The 13406-nt window shown below is 50.1% G+C and overlaps 1 protein-coding gene across 1 annotated transcript in view; it reads left to right on the forward strand.

Moving 5' to 3' along the window:
* The first annotated feature begins 837 nt into the window (after positions 1-837).
* The window catches only part of LOC127019809 (exocyst complex component 1-like), a 47386-nt gene continuing 34817 nt past the window's right edge, over positions 838-13406 (forward strand). Inside the window, exon 1 of the mRNA XM_050902039.1 lies at positions 838-917. Within this exon, the coding sequence (XP_050757996.1) occupies positions 838-917 (80 nt within the window). The remainder of the gene's footprint in view (positions 918-13406) is intronic.

Below are 13406 nucleotides of genomic sequence, written 5' to 3' on the forward strand. Positions count from 1 at the left end.
GCTGCTCAGATCGGACTCCAGTTCGGGAAAGCTCTTCCCGTGAGGCTGGTCTTGAAGACCAGAGCCCTGCTAGGGACTCGGAGGCTGCCACGCAGGACTCCCAAGCACTCTTCGAGGGACTGCAGCGTGGCATGGGGACAGAGCTATGGGAACTGCCAGGAGAAGCAGGGGAGCTTTCTGAATAGTCAATTTAGTCTTTAAAAGTTGCCAGGACAGATACATAGGTGACAGTGAACGCCGTGTGATGCTGTACTCGAGTAGCTCAAAACCCAGTGCCAGGAGAAGCCCGTGCATTCAGACCCTGCCCTGAGTGACAGAATGGCATTTTACACACGCTCGACATTTCCGAGTGTGTTTATCTACTGCCGATCGATTGTGAGGGATGGGAACTGATTAGAGTCTCTCAAGGAGTTGCTTTTAAGCAGAAAATCTGGCTCTGGCTGATTCCCCTCCAGCTTCTTCCAAGTTCAGCCTGGCCTTCAGGTGTCTGATCCAAACCTGCCTAGCTCCCCCCATCTCCTGGTCAGGAGGCTTTGAAAGTGGGGAGAGGAATCGTTTTCTTGGGGGGATGCTTTGCAACTTCACTCCCTCCTGTTTTCTGCTGGCCCAGGAGGAGTCCTGGACAACTGCAGCCCAGGGAGCATGGATTTGGGCAGTCTTCTTGGCCATGATGGACGCGAAGACCCTGTGGCTTTCATTCTCCAACAGACAGGAGCTTGGGCTTGTCTCTGGATGAGTCAGGCAGGTTGTGCTCGCTTCATGCCTCCAGTGATACCTGGCTCTGCTGTTTGCTCTGGTCTGACGGTGTAGGGGGTTTGTCCCACAGCCCACGGAGCGATGGAGAACAGGCAGGAGGTGTTCCCAGGAGAGGCTGCCTCGCAGCTGGGATCAGCCGTCAGCAACGGCAGTGGGCACTGGTAACCAAAGGCATTGGCTACGGACAACTCCTAAAGCAGCAGTCACGGAGGAGAGTTGCTAAATGGATTCACATGTCATGAATGGAGATGAAACCACTTCATCCCAAAAGCAGGAGCGAAGCAGAAGAAGTCCTAATCATTTTTTTCCCAGCGTAATTTCTCTTTTCTATCCCATTACAGTAAACTCGTAAAAGGCACCTATTTCCCAAGCAGCCAAAGGGAGACCGCATTCACGTGCGGCCGTATTTCCCATTGCTCAGCAACAACAAACGGAGTCAGATTTTCAGCCTGGCTCTTACTTAGGTCCCGGAATAGGAGCCTCATTCCCCAAAGTTTCCACAAATCAACATTTCTTACGATGGCCTGGCCAGCCAGATGAAGTTCGCCACACTTGGTGAGAACCCAGATCCCTGTATGCTGGGCATTTTAGGCTCTGGTTATTTGTAGGAGTTAATTGCTAGTTCCCTCTGATTTAAAAATCTGCTAAGCTCCATCTCTGCACACCATGGGTGCGTATTCACAGGTATAGAGGTAGCTGTGCTCTGGCACAAGCGTGTTTACGTGAGTATGGCGAGCCTCAGCTCTTTGTGGTGGTAGCTGCATGGTGTTTTATCAGGGAGGTTAGAAGAATAACCCCCATTTTATGAATTGGGAAACCGAGGCATGCAACAGGAACGGGAACAGAGCACACAACAGAACAGGCTGCTGGTAGCTTCTGTGACCCATTAGACCACACAACCTTAAATATGAAAGGCTATATATAAGGCACCTTTTCACCAGTATGATTACAGAAGGGTATATCTTGTATTCACAGAAGTAGTTGGATTTTTAAGGTAGTCAGAGTGGCACAAAAAGTGAGTATTCTGCTCTTTTTCCAGAAGCTTTTACTGGATGTGATGCTGGGCTTGCTGGGGAAGGCTCCCTTGACCGTGCGATACAGCTCAGTGATCTGCCACTTCTTCTGATCTAACTCTTTCTGCATGTTCGTGTCCAACTGGCAGCTGAGGTTTTTTGGTGTTATTTGCAGCTGATGAAGGCTTTGAAAAATCATAGCCCTGGATTTCCCGCCGTGGCTTGTTTTAAGCAAGGTTTATGTGATGTGTGCATTTCAGGAACACAGGCACAAGCTTTTCTTAAGCTGGCCCAAGATTTACTTATCACTGCTTTAGTTACCACTGAGTTTCCAGGAGGATGCGCAGGAAGAGGACAGCGGAGGACCGGTTCCAGCTCCTGCAGGCTGAGGCTGCTGGAGCAGTCATACCCGTCTGTATACAGTGCCAGGGAGCAACACCAGCTGAATTAAAGTGGGCCAGGTCCTGTGTGGTTCCCAGCTGACAGTAAAACTCAATTCTTAGCCTATGTGGCAAATCTCTGTCTCTCTCCCCGCTCCTAGATATCATTTGATCTAATTAATCTGATTATCTGGACAATCTATCAGAAAAAGAAATCTTAATAGCTCACTAAATGTGCTGAATTAATAGGTATTTATTAGTATTCATTATATTTATCACCATCTCGCTGTGCTGGAACTATGAAAACATAGGGAAAAAGAGCGATAACCCTCTTCCCAGTTTATAACTCATGTTGGATCAAACCTTTATCTCATCTCCGCATGTATCATACAAAGTTCCAACCGCCATGAAATCCAGGAGGGGACACACACACACACAAAGACCATAGACGGCTTGAGAGAGGCTTTCAGACTGGTGCTCTGTGAGCACCGGAGCCATGGACCGGCTGGGACCACGAGCAGCCAACCTGTTTGCACTGTGCAGGCTCTTCAGCAGAAGCATTAAAAGGAAGAGCTTTTACAAACGTGTTTTGTTGTTGTTTTTGATTTTGACTTTGAAGGGTTTGCTATACCTGAGGTCACTTGTTATGCACTAAACACTGAATTGCAGGTCAAGCTACATTAGGTGTGGATCTGGTTGGGTTTTTTTCTTTATTTTCTTCTTTATCACCCTTTTAAAATTATTCTCCCAGTACCATACAGCCAAAGACAGAAGAAAACCCCAAATCTCCCAGCCCTTCCACTCCTGTGTTTCAACCCCTGGACAATGCTTCCTCCTATAGGCTGTTGTGTTAATTTTCAACATTAAAGATACAGTGCTGCTTGCAGCACAGCGTAGCACAGGCTACTGCGGTCGTAGCCTATTTATATAATGCCCTAAAGGTCAAGGAAAAGGATAAACTTAATGCAACTTTGACAACACAGTCCATCATAGCACAGTTGCACTACTGTTGTGGTTACGGGGAAATAAATAACGATGGACAGAGCTTGCCTAAATACTCCCTAAGGTGGCCTCGGAAGTGGTTGAGCCTTGCTCTGCGCTCTCCCGGCTTTAGAGCCAGGCTCGAGGGTAACTGTATTGCCTGGGATCAGCGCCTCATTTTGCAGCGTTTTGCCTTTAGGCAGCTGGTGGTTTTGGGAGCTGCGGGTGGGCAGGGGACGGGGTCTGGGTGCGATGGGGACATTTCATTCACCGTCCTCTTTGGGAGTGTTTATCATCTCTGCAGTGACTATCTTCTGAAACATCCCAAGGAGTGAGCTGAGGATTATCGCCTTCTTTAATCTAGTGGCAGCTCTTTTTAATTGACGGGTGTCTTTCTAATTGAGATGGGTGCCCAAGACAGCAGGACTCACCCACAGGACACTCCTGCGTCCCCACTGCCAGCAGATGTTTCATCCGCCAGCCCATGCACACAGGCTCTGCTGTCCGAGCGAGACGTGCTGTCCTCTGTGAATCCCCCAGATGTGCCGTTCACCACCGACAAAGCTCCGAAGGGAGCCAGGATGGGGCCGAGACATCAGCTTCCCTCCCCTGTGGGGCTGAACCATGGAGGAGCTGTGGTTGCTCTCCTGCCTTCCCACCCTGAGCGCAAGCAGAGAGCAAAGGGGGATGAGAGGGTCACAGCTCTGTCCCAAAGGTAGTTTCCACCCTGAAACTTCATAGCATGCTTCGATGGATGAATCTAGGTGCCTTGCTTCCCATAGCACAGATCCTCTCTGCAAGCCTGGGTACAGGAGATGATAAAGAATATAGAGTCGTAGCTCGCCCAAGCCCAATCTCTGTTTTAACTCACCCTTTTCCCATGCAAACATTAGCTTACCCCCCTTAGCAAAATGCCACTTAAGAGCTGTTCTACACGTGGATTTAACTAGAATGGAAAAGAACCCAAAGCGATCCATTGAAAACAGAAAAGCATTTGATCCCTGGCATCTCCTGACTACTTGCCATTGTGTTTCCGCAGAGAGCACAGTAACAGCAATGGCCGTGCGACCGCTAGCAGAGGTGACTCAGACTTTGCCCTCACATTACCTGCTTGAAATGCTCAGCTGTCAGCCCTGCCATGTGTTTAGCTTAAATTATTGCCAGAAATGATGCCATGGCAATGCTAGGCAACCTGCACACTAGCAGTGCGGGAAAAATCCGCTACAAATAATGACGATGTTTAACATTTCCCGTCAAAAAAATGCCAAAGTGTTTTCCAAACACAGGTCCGCGACCTCTTTTGGCCTTGCGAACAAGAAAGTGGGGTCACCATTTACAGACCAAGCAACTTCTCAAAGATCCCACGGGCAGTTTGCAGGACACGTGAGGGAGGACTCAGGAGATGGACACCAGCATCTCTCCTACATCTGCAACTTGCCAACTCCACAGCTCTGGCTGGAAATACTATTTTGTCTTTTTCTGATTACTTCCCTCCTTCTGAGCATCAAAAGTGTCATTCAGGCAGAAGCAAGTTGACACTCGCAATATTTAAGGCAGTTTGAGGAGAAACACGCTTGATTGCATCCCCCTCCAGAGGAATGCATCAGGCGCCGGGCCAAAAGCACAACAGCTGTTAAGGCCACAAAAAATGCTGAATGGACATAAAATCGGAGGCAGGAATTTAAAGAAGCTCACAGTAATTACCCTGCAACACATCTGGCTGTAACATATGGCTTTACCCTCCATCATCATTTTGCTAGTGGTCCAATTCCTGACATACCCTTGGCTCTGTCCCTGTTCTGTGAACTCTTGTCTCCTCTCGCCCCATCTCAAAGCGGTGCTCACCTCCCTCACCAACATTAATCTCTGCTGCCGAGTGACAACAACCGAGATGGACAGTCAGGATCACTGTCCTCATGCTACAAACAGGGACCCAGATCACAGGGAGGTGAGCCATTCCCCCACGGTCACACAAGGAGTGGCAATGACAGGAAGGAAACGGCTTGCAAAGGATGCAACTGAGGATTCAGAAATGTTGCAGCTCAACACTGAGCAGAAGCCAAGATGTTCTGGAGTTTTTCCATGCACAAAATATGAGACCTCCCCAGCCTGCATGTTTCCGTCCTTGATGTGAACCAGGCCTAGTAAAGACCCGGGCCTGTCTCTTCTACAGGTACATGAGTCTTTGTCACGTCCAAACTGCCAAGGGACCAGCTGCGTAAGGGTGGTGGGTGCTGCTCTTGAGCAGTTCTTCCACCTTAAGCCCAAGGCAGCTTCACCAAGGAGATGACCCTCAAAACTGCTGCTCCAACAACAAAGTTCTCATGTCCGTGACTCAGTATTTCCATTTTCTTGGAAAACTCCCAGCCACCTCAAAAAATGGACCGGGGCGGCCACCTGAGCCACAGGACTCTCCTCCTCCCCTCACCCTTTACCCTTCATTACCTCTTCTCTCATAAAGCTCGTCCCTTGCTGCCAATAAAGGCTCGGCATCGCATCCGACCCACAGCAATGCCGATGGCAGCAACCGGATTTAGAAAGCGAGGACAGAGGGGCCGTCCCGCTGCAGAGTGACACAGTTTATTGCCCTCTGGCATTGCACGGACCTACTGTCAACAAATGGCAAACCAGCTTCTGTCAAAGCTTAACGCCGGCTTAATGAGCAGAAGAAAAACTCTATGGATGAAATGCTGAATATTTCATGTAAATGGTAAGCAGTGAAACTCATTTTCCCATTAAGCAGTTTTAAGGTAGATGTTATCTTTTAGTGCAGCTACTGTGCAGAGAGAGTGATTGCTTAACGGGGAACCACCCTGGGTCACGGCTGGAGTATTTGCATCAGCCCCTGCGCATCCGTGCTCTCACCTTGCCATGTGAAGAAGAGGAACAGCCATCTCTAAAATGCAGCAGGAATATGAAGGGAGTTTTGCAAAAAGCGGCCAGCAGTGAAGGACGTGTGGTTAGGACGTGTACATCCTGCAGGTCCAGAGCAGTCCCCGGGATCCCACGACTTGCCCCCGTGCTGTTGTGGTCATTAACACGGCGTCAGGCTGGAGCAGGCAGCCCTCAGCGTGGAGTAGCTCCTGCGTCCCTGGGCAGCTGAGTGCAAGATCTGCCTCAAATACCCTACAAACATCTGATTAAAAACTGCCAGTGGCCAACAGCTGGACTCGATGTTTATTCCAGCAATAACTACCAGGAAGAGGACAGCAACCTGCTGTCTCCAAAAGCCCTGGAGAAGCCTGGGTGTGGGGTCCCCACCACATTGTCTGGCACTTCAGAGCAAGGGATAAAAGCTCCGACTCTAGAGCAAACCTGGCAGGTGACAGCTTCAAGCCAAACGAAACAAGTTAGATATTGAGAGTGTGTCTCCAAACTGCGGGACCCTTGCTAGAGCATAGTGTGGAGGCTGAAAATGCATTTGGTTTCAGAGAGCGACATGAGGAGTTCAGGGGAGAAAGATCCATCACAGCTATGACACAAGAGGCTGTTGCCTGCTTAGGAAATCCTTGAACTGGAGCCCACCAGGGATTTTCTTTGGGCAGACAGGGAAATCACTACATACTTGCCCTGTTCTTTTGCCTTTTTTGGGGCAAGTAGCCCTGGCCGGTGTTGGAGACAGGCTACTGGGCTGGATATTTTGAGACTCCTTCAGAGCTGAGGTCTCTGCCTTTTGAGGGAAAGACGGTGCCCTGGGCTGGGATGGTGGGACTGACATCCCTGAGCCGTTCTGGCTTCAGTTTAAACTCCTGTGGTGCAATGTATCTGCCGCTGTTCTGGCAGTAGCCTGAGATGTGTGTCCTCACTGCTCTCCCAGTCTGTTTCAGGGCTGAATAAAATACTCTGGGTCGGTCCGAGCACCCAGGCATCCCGTGTCTTAGCTGCAAGGGGCACCAGCTTCCAGAATAGGTGCGGCAAGGAGCTGTCGAGGAGCAGTTACACCTCCGCATTGCTTGCACTGGCTCTCAGGAGTGTATTGGGCTCCATTAGTGTTGCATTAACGCCACGGTAAGAACTGGCTCGTTTTTCCTGCAGAAGACAGCTGCTGCTGCGTGGGTAAGGTGAGGCGTGCTCGCGGACCACTGACGAAAGCATCCCCGAGGCAGAAGCTGCCTGGAGGAATAGAAAGTTTGACTTTAAATCAGCTTGTTCGTAGCAGCGTTTTGAAAGGGCATTCCTGTCAAAGGACTAGTATATATGTTTCACTCTCTGTTGCTGCAGGTTTTGCAGATGGGAATTCAGAGCTGATGTGCAGTTTATCTTCCAAAGAGATGTTGCACATTTAGGATGTCAGCATCCCACTCTGTGTGCAACCCTGGACTCTGGCCGACCGTGCACCCAGGCACCCATTCAGGGCATCATCTGCCACGAAGGGTGCCCGGTGCTGCCTCAGGGAAGAGAAGAAAAGCGCTGCGGACTGGGAGGAAAACAGATGCAAGGCAAACTCCCCCCAGTTCCCCTGAGGACATCCATGTAGGTCTTGCAGGTCATGGGAGACATTTAGGACCTATGAGTCTGTCTTCTAAGATGGCCCAGAGATGGGTAAAGGCCTCCCTGTTGCTATTTGGTGCTGCTCTAGGTCACTGAGGTGGGGAAGAAGCCTCTCAATGTCAGCTGTGTGACAGGCTCTCATTTTCCTGGATGCAAAGTGAGTTGAATGCATGGCTGCCCTGTAATCTCCATTCCTCGCTTGGATTCACTCGGTTTATTGTTTCTGTTTATTCAAGGGGGGAAAAAAAAAAAAAAAAGTGGGTCCATAAACTAAAGATGGGCTTATTTGTCCTGCTGCCAGTGACAATCTATAGCAGCGATACAGTGCTCACTGTGCTGGAGATAAATCAGGAGGAAAGGGAAGATAGCGAGGGCTTGCAAGGGAAATAAGGCACCAAGAGTTACCAGGGATGTTTGGAGGCCCAGGAACAGGCAGAGCCTTTTGGTGTTTCCCAGCAGCGCTGGGCAGCACCCTCTAATGGGATCTCCGCCGGGGCCGGCTCTCCGCAAGCATCCCCTAAAAACACGCACGCTGAGGGAGGATGAGGATGTGCAGCCCTTTCACCCACTAGTGACTTGAGGGTCCACTCAAGAACACACCAAGGTCTGCTCACATGGAAAGGTGAAAGTCCCTTGGGCATCAGGACCTTGTCCAGGGAGGTAAGGGATAGTGGTGGAGATGCCAAACGGGCTGGTCTATGAATCGCACGGCAAAAATAAGTTCCCCACACTGCCCCAGCCGAGTCCCTCAGCCCTCCTCTGCCTCTGCGCTCCCTGAGATGGTGAATGGAGCCCGAGATCAGATCAGAGCACCCCAGGCTTACTCTGGGGGTGAAAGAGCCCCCCGAGCATCCGGGATGGGGCCAGGGCTAATCCTCCAGGCAGAGCAGGGGATTAGCCACATTGCCTCCGGGATAGAAGGTCCCAAATTCTGCAGCTGGGTGCTGTACTACCGCCATGGTACTCTGTTCTCCTGCGCTAGACCAGTACGTACATTGATGTGATCTTCCAGAGAAGAGGCTGCCCATGCCTGGATGACGGCCACCGATTCCAGCCCTCCTGGGTTATCTTTAGGTACACTCAGATCGGTTTTCGTAAATGGTGGAGCCATTTGTCTAACTCAAATCCTGAGGCAGCGAGTTCCCCAGGGCAATTCTGTGTGGCCTAAAAAGATGTTGCATTGTGTCTTTTAACGCTTTGCCTCTTCGTTCGCAGAGTGGCCTTTTGTTCCCAAGCTGCAGTGCTGAGTGTCGCTGCCACATCGACCGACAAATAACTTCTGGAGATTTTATGGGATATAGAACAGAACAAATGGCCTCTCCTAAAATATTTTCTTTCTTTCATAAATCTTGATTATGCTGCTATATCCTTTCCAGACATGTGAAACTGCTCTGAACCCAGATAAAAATGCTGGTTTGGTGGTTTGGTTTTTTTTTTTTTCTTTAACCCCAGATGTAATTCCTCTGTGGGAAAGATGACAGGGCAAAGCTGCACCAGGCACATGGCACGTTTGCAGGGCCAGCCCTGGGCAGAGCAGCTGGCTGTGCAGAGACCTGCTCTTCTGGGTCCGGACGCCCATATCCCAGTCGGACACTGCTACCTGCAGCCATCATCTCCGGGAGCAGAGACACAATAAGAGGGAGACACGGCCATGCCGCATTCCTCGTCTCTTCGGATGCTGGACTGAGAGGGAAGCTAGTTCATGACCTGATTTCCCATTTCTAGCAGGCTGCAGGCTATTACTCCACAATGTGTTGCAGTCTGCAAGGAAGCCACCATGAGTGTGGGCCTCTCTACAATCCTGGTCCGAATCCAGTGTCTGGAGAGATCAGCAGAAAGATGTGGAAAAGTTACAGAGTTTGTGAATCTGAGAACCTCAGATGAAGTTAATGGGAGCCTTTGGACTGACCCCAGTTTGGGCTCTTGGAGTAACATTATATCTCAGAGCTTTCTGCAGTGTGGTTTCACCCAGAAGAGCCTGGGAGAGGTCATTTCTCAGTCTTTCTATTTGTTTTCCCAGTTTCACCTCAGAAAATGGAGAGGGAGCATTCTTAGGTCCCAAACGCAGCTTATTGCCAGTTGTGCACAACGGTGAATGGGGAGGAAAGAGAAGAAATCAGCTTTCTTGTTGATCTAGCTCCAGCACAGTGCCCAGATTTATCTTCGTGTTCAGGAAAGCAAATAGAGAGCTAAAGACAAACAGCCACCTTGATTTACCAGAGAGATTAAGAGCATGTTAGCAGAGCAAGAAAAAGTCTTCATAAAAAATGAAAGAAGAGCAGGCGGGTGGAAAGAGCAGTGAAGATGAAACTCAGTGAGTTATCTGGGGCATGTAAGAAAACCATCAGCCCAGCAAAAATGTGAGAAGAGAGCACAGGAGGTGAAAACAGTGGGGAAAAACAAGGCATTATGTTTTATTAATCATACTATTTTATGTTTAAATAGCATCGTCTTACCAAGAAGACGGATAGACACATGCATGCCTGTCTGTACGATGTAGTCAATGAAGTCACCGCAGTCCGGCGGGTGAGGAGTGAAGGCCGGCAGGCGGGTGACGAACAGCTCATCTCAGGCCATGGAGATTACCATGTGCTAGGTCTTGTCCATGTACCTAAAAACTGCACGCACACACGCACACACACACACACGCATGCACCATCCCCAGCAGCTTGCAGCTTCATGGCACAAGGAAGCAATGAAAAATCTTGTCCAAATTCACTTGGGAGGTCCGGGACATGTTAATATTCAAAGTTTGCCCTCCTGCGTAGCAGAGCAGGTCCCTCCTGGCTAAGTGACGGGAGCCAGGGATGCTGAAGCATCGTACTCTTGCAGGGGACCCTTTAGCTCATTTGTTCCTCCCATCTTCTCCCTCTCACTTTGAAATCCATATAGAGAAGCAAGACAGCTACTGAGTTTACAAAGCAGAGCACTGCAAAGCTAAGGAAGTCCAGCTCTGCAGCTGCCTCTGCAATTTTCATTCCTCCTACCCCATGTACGTGTTTTGACAGAGGCTTGGAGAATATCTTTGTTCGGTGCTTTACCGTTGACATCGGGTACCTTGCAGAGCCTCAGCCAGACATGGCCTGGGGCACATTCGCAATGCTCTCGAGCACTGATCGGAGGCGGGAGCAGCGTTACGCTGCTGATCATCTGCAACTACAAAAGACTTATTGAAGAAATTAAGGATGTGAATCTCTTGAAATGCTTCCCGTTTGGTCCTGGGGAGAGGAAAGGAAAAAAAGGGGAAGCCATCAACCAAATTGTTTGTTCAGCTCTCATCTTTCCTCTACATCGTAAGTCAGCTCTCATCCTCCATCGTAACATCAAAGCTCATGTTGTAGCACATTGTGCTTCCAACTGCTTTCCCTGGGAAGGAGGAAGATGGGCCAAACCAGCTGGGATTTGACCCTGGGGTGGGTGAAATTCTTGATATTCCTACTGGGTTCCCAAACTGCTGAGCAACACCGGTGCAAGAGTGGGGGCAAAATGCATGAGAGACAGAAGTTCTGTTGCTGAAGAACTTTGGAAAACCGAAGCAGAAGAGCTGATGGGGACATGAGACTAGCTGGGAAGCTAGGTAAGGACTCTGGAAAGTCCCCTCAGGAGGTCAAGGCAAGAGTCTGCCTGTGCTGGCAACATCACAAGGCAACAGGCCATATCCCCAGCCAGACCTCAGCAGAAAGGTGAGCTTCAGCAGAGCTGTTACTTGGCGCAGGTAACCCACCCTGTTAGTGACTGACCGCCGGGCATATGCTGCATGGCTGGGATACCAGTTTCACACCATTGGTACCGGCCTAAAAATGGGATCACTCTGTGGAGGACTGGACACACTGGCTTGCAAAGCTGTGGCAGTAACTTTGGACAAATGATGATGTCTCCATGACTGGTGTCCATAATATTAAGAGAACTGAGGAGATACTTATTTGTGGACCAGATCACTGCACCATATTCCCTCATCTCTCATTCAGTTTAAGACGTGGCAACAGAAGCAGATCGGAAGATGTGAGACACAGGTAGGAGGGAGATGACCTTGGCCTCGTGCCCATCTTGTTCGTTGTCAGGAAGCGATTGCTGCTCTTGACGAAAGCCACATCCAAGCACGCGGCAGCACGGGGACACCTTTCTTAGCATCAAAGGTGCTTTCAGAAGGTTGCTCGGCCCACTGCTGTCTGACTTGATAAGAAGAAGGTGTGAGGCCAATATTCTGCTGCAACTGGGATAATTTTGGTCCCAGGGAGCAGGGACTTTCCATGCACCGGCTGATGGGACAGGACAAAGAGAAATGCTTGACGAGAGGAAGCCAGGAAACTTTAACCAGAAGTAAACCATGCCAATCCAGCCCGTCCTAATCTCCTTGGAGAGGTCCCAGAGAAGGAACTGAAAAGGAAAATCCATACTGAAAAGTCTAGACACTTGACTTTTGCGAAGCTTTTCACGAATCATTACGTAACCCCCGGGCTCCATCTGCCTTGCAGCACGTCATCATTGCAGAGCTGCTGGGCAGCATGAAAGGGAAGAGCAGCTGAGGTTTTCACCTGACAAGGAAAATGGGGTGACCCCAGGTGGGGTCAGGGTAGCCCCCGCTGACACTCGGTCCCCTCCTGCCCCAGGCCTTTGTTTAAGAAGGCAGAAAAACGATCAGCCATAAGTTGAGGCAGGAAAGCTGGGGGCAAGGGCAGGGGGAGACCTGAGGAAGGAGAGGGAGGTTAAAGATTTCCCCTTCGGTGTGTGCAGGGCTCACTGTGGGATTTCTATGGCTCACATAATTTGTAGCAGCCTTTAGGATGCTCTGAGGCATGGCATTTTTTCCCTTCCCTCCCTCCTTGGCTTGCACACAGCCTGGCATCAGAGGAACGAGAAACCGCAACCTGGACTACCCGTTCTCTGCTGCATGGAAAGTCGTGTTTATGAAGGGAAGGATCCAGCCTTCAACCGCCAGCAGGATCAGCAGGATCAGGCAGACCCTGCAGCCGGGCCAAGGCAGGAGCAGGACAACCGTGCTGAGCACAGAGGAGGAGCTTTCCCGCTGGAACGGTTTTCTGGGAGGAGGAGAGGGCAGAAAACAGTGTCCAGTGTGCACCAGCATTGCTGCTTGCCCTTCAACATATGTCACAACCGCCTCCAGACATTAAACATCATGGGGAGTCATGATAAGAACAAGGACAAGGCAACTCCTTCTTTCTTGCATTTGCCTTGCCCTAATCTATCACTGTTATCTCAGTCTTGACTTACTGGGGAAATTCCCAGTTTGCCCATACTAAGCCATTCCCCATTCTTCGGTGGCATAACTGGGCTCCAGCTGCCCCTCCTGGTACGGGGCAGCAGCCGTGTGCCTGGTGGGTATATCCCACGCTGCTGCTGGTGCGAGGCAAAGGGGATTTTTTGCTTCATGTGCCGCAAGGAGGCTGAAGGAAATCCACAGTAGGAGGGAGGAGGAGGATTGGGACCCTCTGTTCATTTTTGGAGCAGCACTGTCCATGCATATCTGGCCATCCAATGGTCCAGAGCAAGTCCTTCCTGAGAAGTCCTGGTTGCCACCTCTTTTTTAGGGGCAATGGCAGGAGCTGTCCATTAAACATTGAAATGGTTGGGTATTCTGGGAATGCAGGCTGTTTAAGCACCAAAAATAAGATTCGACATCAAATGATGAGTACAAGTCCCCGCAGCAGAAAATTAAATAGCTTAAGTTCTCTGCTGTGCCCTGCGGCAAAAACAGCTTTCTGTTCCCTGTTTTGGGAAGGAAGAGAAAAGCAAACTACTGCAGATTGCTAATCTTGGCCAGGGA

This window comes from Gymnogyps californianus, chromosome 9 (genome assembly GCF_018139145.2).
Source record: "Gymnogyps californianus isolate 813 chromosome 9, ASM1813914v2, whole genome shotgun sequence".
Taxonomy (NCBI): Eukaryota; Metazoa; Chordata; class Aves; order Accipitriformes; family Cathartidae; genus Gymnogyps; species Gymnogyps californianus.